We start from the raw sequence: 10,128 nt of genomic DNA, 5'->3' as shown, positions 1-10,128 counted from the left end.
TTTTTTTTTTTTTTTTTTAGAGTAAGAGAGCGTTTTTAATCTGAAAATACAATGAATTATATAAAAATTATTATGAAACATTTCTAACATTAGAACAGTGTGTATAATATTTTGAGCAGTTATCTTTAACAAATATTCTCAAAGCAACGACTTTATACACACATCAACATATTTTATTGTTATGATTTCGGAGAGGTGGAGGTTGCTGCCATTACGTTGTCTTGGCTGGCATCAAAGTCATAGGCTCTAGTGGTCCTCCTGCCTCAGTCTCCCAAATGCCTGGAATGACAGGTATGCATATGTGTATGCCTGGCATACACGTATATTTAAAATGAATAAAATAGGTACATTTTAAATTCAGTGTTTAATGTTTTACATTTAATTTCCTTTCTTCATGTATAGCTCCTATATATAAACATTTTCTTGAATTTAGTCTTATTCTTATTAACTTCTACGTGCTTTTGCTCCATAAATAATATGTAGTATTACTTTACATAGTTTATAATTGATCTTATCCAAAAGGCTGAGAAGTGATATTTTTGTGTATTTTAAAACTTTAAATTCTCTCATACATACAACTTGCTTTATTCACCTTGCTTTTGAAATTACTTCATGTTTGCGCATACAGAACATTCATTAGACTGCTGTATTGCTTTCTACTATGTGAATATGCCATGGTTTATTTATCAGTTCTGTCTTCTTTGCCTAAGTACTTTGAGGAAGGGGCAGTTTAAAGTATATCATTGTAATTTTTTTGGCTAAGTGGAACACCAAGGATACCAGGAATCCATATTTTCATTCCTGTCTTTCTCAATGTGCCATCAATTGTTTTATGGCTGCGTTAATATTCTGGCTTTGCCCCCTGGGAAGATTGTTAAGACGACTCATTAACAAAGAATTTCTCCTGCCTCACAATGAATGCCCACTTTATGTTAGAGAGCAGCTAAATGTGACCTAAACATTAGCCAACAAACAGGTTACCTGCTACGTCTCTAACAACCAAATTAAATACATACATTCATATTTATAATGCAATGCCTGTGGGTTTCATATGCATCCACTGATTATATTTTAATTTTTTTTTTTACTTTCAAAAAAGCTGTAGTTTGGGCCAGACAGATGGCTCAGGGGTTAAGAACATTTACTTCTCTTGCAGAGGACCCAGGCTCCGTTCCCAGCGCCCACATTCCCAGTCAACCTCTTGTGACTCCAGTTCCAGGGATCCAAAGCTCTCTTCTGACTTGTGCGGGTACCTGCATGCACGTGGTGCATATGCATACACTTAGGCATAGACACATGCACACAAAATTTTAAATAATTAATAATGACTATGACTTAAAGTTATCAAAAAAGTTGTTAATAAGAATTTACTTTTGGATATTTAAATCCAGTTAAGAAATTCTCTGGAATTCAGTAACATATAATGTTTTCTTCTCAGTCACATCAAAGAATGGGTATTGTGTGGCTGCTGCTTAGTTAGCATTCTGTCCAATGAAAAATGAAACTCCTGGGGCTGGAGAGGTGCCCCAGGGTTAATTTCACTTGCTGTTCTTCCTCAGGACCTGGGTTCAAGTCCCAGCACCCACACGGGGAATGTGTCATCCATTTATGGTCTGCGAAGGCATTACTCACAAACCAGTAAACTTACAGGCCATCAAAACACTTGTAGAAATAAATAATATACCTCAGGAAAACGTTATTGAATATGTCAATTGTGTTGTAATGATATGCTTCTTCTAAGTATGTTGTTATTAAATAAATCATTTTTAAAAATTAAAAAAAAAATGAAGGTGGGCTGGAGATGGGAGATATGGTGGGAGGGTTTGGGGGTGACAGAGGGAGGGAATAGTGGATGGGTATGACCAGGATACAGTGTATTCATGTATGAAACTGTTCTCTTTCTGAAAGGCAGCCTTGGTGTAGCTTTCTTAGTGCTGCATAGTAGTTGTTTAAAAGGGGAATGTATTAAGTACGGAATCTAGAAATCATCATGTTAAAGAAAATAATCCAGATTTGGAAAGATAACTATCACGTGCTTTCTCTTACATGTGGAAAGAAAACAATGGAAGAAGAAGGGGAACTACCGAGGAATAGACGGGACCAGTGGGAAGGGAGGGGAATAAATGCAGATAATAGGATGGATAAATATGATTAAAGTACCTCAGATACATGTAGGAAAATATCAGTGAATTCTAGTCTTTTATGTAATTATTTTACCCTAATAAAAAGTTAGCAGTTAAAAAATGGACTCTGAGTTGTTCACTTATGAAAATGTGTTTTTCTTATTGGTGACAGTTACATATCTGTTTACCTTTTAACTTATTTTTGCTATAGTAATAGTTTTTTTTTTTAAAGCATTAGAGATCTCTACAAACTATGGCTTTTACTGTTATAAACAGGTATCACTATACTATATATACTACACATATACTACATATATCGCTATAATATCTAGATGAAATATTGCTAGGGATATGATAGAATTGAAATTGTTTGCCATGCTCCAGGAAAAAGAAAAGGAACAAAATAATCAATTATGCCTGTTCCATTGCTTGGTAGACAACGTTGTCTTGTGCCCTCTATTTCCTGCATTCCCATGCAACCTATCATCTGTGATTTGCCTATTTTCATTTTTGGCCGTCGGAGCCTTTTTAGTGTTAATAGATAAATTCTGTCAATAATTAAATTATTCTGGTGATTCCATTGTACTTAGGATAGAAAATAGGTCTGTGAATTACTTTCATTTTTTCCCTTTATGAACAAATGCCAATTACAGTAAATTGGATTTTAACATTTGACTAAATCATCATCTATAAGCTAAATGAGGTTCCAGCTGGCTACACTGAATGCTATTAGAAGATTCTTATCTGACAAATAAATAAAGTACACATTTTAGAAGAGATCAAGAACTTGTGAGCCAAGAAATTTCAAACCTAAGATTATATGTTCTGTAAAGTTTAAAGTAGATTTTTCAATTATAAAAGTAAATGGAACACATTGTAAATAACTGCCACTTCTCTTGTTTTTCCCCCCTGTGATCCAGAAATGATCATATTTACCTTTTAGCTTTTAAGAAAAATATTTGTATTTGTTATCATTTTTTATTTTATGTGTATGAATGTATTGCCTGCATGTATATAAGTGCTCCCATACTCTGCAATGCCCACAGAAGTCAGAAGAGGGTGTCAGATCCTCTGGAACTGGAGTTTCAGACGGTTGTTAGCTGCCATGTGGGTGCTTGGAATCAAACCCAGGTCCTCTGTAAGAGCAGCTGGTTCTCTTAACCTCTGAGCCATCTCTTCAGCCAGATTTTTTAGTTTTTTATGTTAAAAGAAAAATCACTGAGATTAAATTTCATGGCTTTGTGAATTTTGGGTTAACCAGTAATGTCTGAGAAATGTGAGGGTCACAGCTTCTCTTCTGGGTCCTTCTTCATGGACTTAAATCTATTTGTAAAGCTATCTCTTATCTTCATTTAGAACAATGATGCTGTGGTTTGTTTTATGCAGATCAAATTTTCGGAATCGGATTACTTTGGCAATGTTCTGCAAACCCGCAAGTATTTAGCACAATCTGATTTCTTCTGGCTAAGAAAAGCTGTTCCAAAAACAGAGTGAGTAATTTTAAAAAGTAAAATGATAAATACGTTGGTGGGAAGTGGAATCTCTTTAGATTAAAATTTGTAATCCCCCTCAAGCCAGAGTAGCCAGCTTGCCAGTTATTTTGTTTTTCAAAATCTGTGCCATGGTTTGCCAACTCTTTTTTTTTTCTAATACTATGTGATGCAGACCTTCTATCTATCACAGTTCTCCAAATCTTAGCATTAACACATGTTGGCCATGGTTTGCCAACTCTTTTTTTTTCTAATACTATGTGATGCAGACCTTCTATCTATCACAGTTCTCCAAATCTTAGCATTAACACATGTTGGCCATGGTTTGCCAACTCTTTTTTTTTCTAATACTATGTGATGCAGACCTTCTATCTATCACAGTTCTCCCAGTCTTAGCATTAACGCATGTTGGAAGAATGCTTACTAGGATGCAGACATTAAAGTTGTTTCTAGCTTTAGTTATAAATAAAAAAATAGAGAGAAATTTTCTCTACATTTTCACACTCAAGTGGAAATATTTGAAGATTTTAAAAAAGAATAAATACCTTATAAATAAGTATGATTAGACATGTAAAAGAATTTTTGTAATTGAGAAGCAACTAGATGTTCATTGAGGTAATACACATCAGAGAATTGATGGCTGCATTGTTTTCATCCAGTAGTAGCTATCATTTGTTTTCTTTCCATCTGCTGTAGGAACTTTTCCTGTAGGTAGGAGAGTTTCCTTAAAAAATTTCTACCTATCTTCAGCTAGCCACAATATCCTCCCTTAGGGAAATGTTGTTACTGTTATTGATGATGATGATGATGATGACAGCAGGTAACAATTATCATGTATTTATAATAGATCAAGAGGTGCTTTACAATTTGTGTGATTTGTGCACATGTGTCTATGGTTATGTGTTCCTATGCATGTGTATGAGGAAGCCAGAGGAAGATATCAGACATCTTTCTGTGGCCTTCCCTGCATATATACCTCAAATCTTACTCAGCCAGGGTTATGTGGAGTGTTTATTTAGCTTTCTGTGCCCTTTTTTTGCTTCAGAATTTCCCTTTGAAATTTATGACTGGGTTTTCCTTGTTTGTTTTCTATCAAGTTGGCCATTTTTAGCCAACAAGGCTACATATTCAGCCAGCTCTATCTTGAAGAAAGGAAGTTCCTACTGTACTGGGCAGTGCCAGGAAAGAAGGCCACTGAATTCTGTTCTAGTTATTTCCAAATTCTAGCAGTTTCTTAAGATTATTTTTTTTTCAGTTGCTTGATTGCCTTTGATAAATTCTCAGAGGAGAAAAAAGATGCTTATTGACTATTTTGTCCAGTTTCATGCTTCACTGTTATGGAAAGAAACTGTTAGCCTGTCATGCTATCATCATTGAAAATGATTTCATTGGTTGGCTTTTTTTCAATAGAATACATGTTGAAAAAAATTTACTTCACTGTTTCTATACTGATTGTATTAATAATATAAAAGATTATGATAGAGAAAATAGAAGCTCATATAATTCTATGCAATGGTGTCAGCATATACAAGTCCCATGCAAACTCAGGCAGACAATAACCCAGCATAGAACTGGGAAAATGAACAGCAGACTTCAATCTTATCTGAAGGAATTTTGGCAACTGTTTGCTACTAGATGAAGAAGAGCTGATTTTCCTAAAACAAGGGACTCTAGACAGGCTAACTATACTCAGTGGATGGACTTGCACTGGGGAACAGCTGGGGGCATTGACAATCCAGTGGACCTTAACAGGGATGACAGAGTATATGGACTCCAGTGGGGGGGCACAGGAGGGTCCCAGTAGGGACGGGGATACCTTGGCTAATATTCCGGTTTCCATGTCTTTTTTGGTGGTCTTTTTTAAACACTATCTTGGTCTCTTATGACTATCCCTTTAAACTCCATCCTTTCTTCTGGATTCTAGAAACTTTGGACAGCTGTACCGCCTGTCCCTTTTGATGCTCATATTTGGCCATCCCTAAGTTTGCCTGTCAAATTCTCTTACAACGCCTACCTCCAAAATTATTTGTAAGCCTTTGATTTTAGGGAATAAGCCTAAAGCTGAGTCAGTCTCCTACCTATCCTGGACTCCAGCAGAAAGTACACAGGAATAAAGCAGATGGCTTTAGAGCGTCTTGGTAATAACAGATAATGGTCTAAAGCCATCTGCTTCACTGTCCTTGGTTCTCCTCTCTTATCATATTATTTCTCAGTCTGTCTATCTCAGTCCATTCTCAATCTAAATTATTCAGAGGACTTGTAGATTTAGGGCTGTAAAGCCTCATGCTTCAAATCTGATGACTTCAGTCGATGATTTTCAATATCTCTAGGACCATCTAACATACAATAGGATAGTAACAGATCTATGCAAACCACCTTTCACTTTAAGAACTAACTCAAATCATTTCAAGCTTTTAAAAATTACTGTTTTTTGTGTGTATGTGTGTGGTGTACTACATTCACATGTATGTGTAGGCAAGTGTGTGTTGGAGGGGGGCACAGATGGATGTTGGGTGTCTTCCTCTATCACTTTCTACCTTATATTTTGAGACAGAGTCTTTCACTGAATCTGGGGCTCACTGATTTGGCTAGATTCATTGGCCAGCAAGTGCCAGGTATCATTCTGTTCTGCCCCTCAATACTGGGATTACAAGTGCATGACATCAAGCCTGGCTTTTTATGTGCGTGCTGGGAGTGGGTTCTCATGCTTGTGTGTTAGGTACTTTACTGACTGAGCCATCATCCTAGCCCAATTCAAACTCTTGTTTTGTAAAAAGTTCAAGTCTTAGGGCTAGAGAGATGCCTCCGTGCTTAAGAGCACTGGCTGCTTTTGCAGAGGACCTGGGTTTAGTTCCCAGCACCCAAAGAGCAATTAACAACCATTACTAACTCCAGTTCCAGAGAACCCAATGTCCTCTTCTGATCTCCACGGGCATTAGGTACACATGTGGCACATACATACAGACATACATATATACATACATACAGGCAAAAGACTTATACATATAAAATAAAAATAAATAACATCCTTTAAAAAAAATTTCAAGGCTTTTTCCAGTGTTTCTGTGGAGTTCTATGGCTTACAAAGATGTTCTTCTATGGGGGCTAGAGAGATGACTCAGCTGTTAAGAGCATTGGCTGCTCTTGCAGAGGACCCAGGTTCGATTCCCAGCACCCACATGGTAGCTAACAACTGTCTGAGAAACTCCAGTTCCAGGGGAATTCAACACCCTCTTCTAACTTCTGTGGGCATTGCATGACATGAGTGCACTTACACATATGAAGGCAATGCATTCATACACATAAAATAAAAAAATAATAAAATATTTGAAAAGATGTTCTACATTAGAGATGCTGCCTATTTAACTCTTCAATTTCCAAATGTTGCTATTGATTTGGTCATGTAAAAGGGCCTAGTTTATCAATGGAAAAATTCATAAATGGGCCATCTTTGACATTATCCTAAAATGTAGATGGACTTTGAAATTCTGATGGTCTTTATTAATATTTTCTTCATGCTTTAAAAATTCTGGGTAGCTTTGTTGGATTTTTGTAGGATTTTCCTCTGTCAATGGAAAACAAATATCAGGTATTCCTCCGTGTACATGAGGGATTGATTGTAGGACATCTGGAAGGTATCAAAAATCTTAGGATGTTCAAATGCCTTATACAAAATGGCACGGTATTTGCATATAACATATGTATATCTTCCTGTGCAAGTTGAATCACCTTGTTTATAATACCTAGTACAATGTAAATGTTATGTAAACAGTTGCTACACTATATTATATAGGGAATAATAAGAAAAGAATAACAAGAAGAAAAGTATGCTGAATATAGATGCATTTTTTTCTAACCTGTAGATACATGGTATGTACGTCTTTCACAAAAGTATTAAATTAATGTTTGGGAAATGTTCTTCAAGAATGAATATCAGTGTAATACTTGTAATTCTTGCTTCCTCAGACTCTATGTCTATTTCAGAGAAAAGTATTTAAAAATTCAAGGTTTTGTTTCCATGGTAAAGTGATGTACGTGCCTGTCAATTTATTTTTTAAAAGATATGTCTGTGTGTTCCATTTTGGGCATTGTAGGGAATTTTAGCTTCATAAAACCCATGGGCTTTAATTAACATATTTTATGAAAATTCACGAGTTAATCAAGTGGGGAAGATTTTGGAGTAGTGCCTCTATACTAGTTTACTTTCAACAGCACATCGTGATTGTATTTCCAAAAAAGCCCTGAATTAACATTTTGCTTTTTTTGTGGGGCTGAGAGATAAATACTCTTTATCATCTTTCTTCTTATGAAATCCATTTTAGCTGCACTAATATGCATTAAGAAGTTGCCAAGACAATGGGAAATGTCAGCAAGAATTACATTAATTGGGTGGTCATCCCTGAAGGTATATATTTAGGGATCGGTTCTCAGAATTGTCACTTCATCAGTTTGCTTAAAAAATAGCGGCTTTTCTTTACTGCTTGGCTTGAGTCAAAAGTAATTTCTTTCCTTCAGGAGCCTCTTTGGCAGAAATGATTTTAAGCCAGCTTCCCTATTAACTCATTCTCATTCTACTGTGACAAAACATGTCTGGATTCTCTTTTTCTATCTCCTGATAATATGCAAAAAAACACATTAAACAATCTTACCCTGCATTTTTGTTTGCAAAAGCATTGTGTATAGTATGGACTGTAAGTGATATAATCTGCAGGACATTGGTAAGAAAGTAATAGATAGTTGATGCTTTTTCCATTACATATTACCTGGACTACCTTTAAGAGTTGATAAGTAAAATGTGAAGCTTTAGCTTGATTTATATCTATTTTAGGTGGTCAAATGAAATGAAAGTATCAATGTTTCTTTCATATTATTGCATTTGATATTACATTCCTTTTTTGTATCTTTGCTGTAATTTCATTGCATATATTTTGAGATTTGAAGTTGATATTACACTTCTCTCCTCTCCCTTATCCATTACATTCTTCCACAAGCACAGATGGCAGGAACACCCCAAAAATGTGATAAGAAGAATCCAAAGTATCTGAATGATACTTTTCTTTATTATAGTAGTTGTATATTTAACAATAAATTCATTTAAATAGATTTAGTTTTTTTCTACTTAGGACATACCATTTAAACAACAGTCTTAGCTCATAAAGAACTTAAAAATCTTCCTAGGAGATAAATTCTACAAACTCAAATGTCTTCAGGACCCCATCAGTTAAGAAATGTCCAACTTTGACAAGTGTAAGCAATTAAGAGAACTAGGGATTACACCCTCAATTTAAAGAATTCAAATTTAGGGGCTGGATGGCTTAGTAATTAAGAGCATTGAATGCTCTTGCAGAGGACCCAGGTTCGATCCCCAACACCCACATGGTGGCTAACAACTGTCCATAACTCCAGTTCCAGGGGATCTGACACCCTCTTCTGTCCTCTGCAGGGACTACATACATGCAGGTAATACATTCATACACATAAAACAAAAATACATTAAAAATTTCCAAAAAAATATTCAAATTATTACAAAATAATTCGAATTCAATAATTTTAAAAATCCATTATATCATGGAAATAAACATCTTTCTGGGAAAATTCAGCCTATTAGGTTGGACTTGATGTGTGGCGACCCAACTTTTCCACATTTTACTTATCTATTGTCGCATAACAAAGCCTCCCCAAACCTAGATGGCCAAAGCAATAGTAATCATTTATTTTTTGCATCTTGAGGTTGGCGGGGACAGGAGGGCTCACACTAGACTCAGCTGTATTGTTCTTGCTCTTGATCCTCTTCATATTTACATTCGGATAGTGGCTGGCCTCCATCTCTTACATGCCTCCTAATTGATGCTTACTGGCAAGAACACCTATGTATCTTTCCATTAGGCTTCTTAGCAGAATGTTGATTTATGAAGAAAGCTGAAGAGCAGGTTTCTTGAGAGAGATGAAGGGGGGAAATGAGGGAGGGCATTCTACTGTACACCCGGGGAAGATGTATTGCTCTTGGAAGACATAAAGTGCCATTTCTATTGTATCTCACTGTTTTGTTTTTGTTTGAGGCATGGTTTTATGTGTCTCAGACTGACCCCAAACTTGCTATGTAACTGAGGATTATTGTCCTGCCTCTATTTTCTGAGTGCTAAGATTACAGGTGTGCGCCACCTTGGCTCCGTTTATGCAGTACTGGTTTCCATCTCCAGTACCACATAAACTGACTTAATTACTAGGCTTGCTCAGGAAGCCCTCTACTAACTAAGCTACATCCCCAGTCCCATCTCATCTTATTTTTTAGAAGAAAGTAGGTAATACTAATAACGAAAAGGAGAGGAAATTTAGACTCTATATCTTAATGGGAAGAGTATAAAATATTTTGTAAACAGATATTGAAACTATTATAGTTAAGTTTGCATCAGAGGATAGTAAAACTAAATATATAATAAACTTGGATGTTATAAAAGAGATGTACAAAATGTTTAACAGCTGGATTGGCACTGGCCCTGAACAAACAGAAGAAA

General features: G+C 35.8%; 1 protein-coding gene across 2 annotated transcripts in view; it reads left to right on the top strand.

The window, feature by feature from the left end:
- Phex (phosphate regulating endopeptidase homolog X-linked) overlaps positions 1-10,128 on the top strand; it is a 219,512-nt gene that overhangs the window by 153,733 nt on the left and 55,651 nt on the right. For both annotated transcript variants that reach the window (XM_008828330.2, XM_029561216.1), the window contains exon 14: positions 3,510-3,613. In XM_008828330.2, the coding sequence (XP_008826552.1) occupies positions 3,510-3,613 (104 nt within the window). The remainder of the gene's footprint in view (positions 1-3,509; positions 3,614-10,128) is intronic.

Source organism: Nannospalax galili, unplaced genomic scaffold (genome assembly GCF_000622305.1).
Source record: "Nannospalax galili isolate Female #2095 unplaced genomic scaffold, S.galili_v1.0 scaffold1053, whole genome shotgun sequence".
In the NCBI taxonomy this organism is placed as follows: Eukaryota; Metazoa; Chordata; class Mammalia; order Rodentia; family Spalacidae; genus Nannospalax; species Nannospalax galili.
This window is presented reverse-complemented; position numbering and strand designations above follow the sequence as displayed.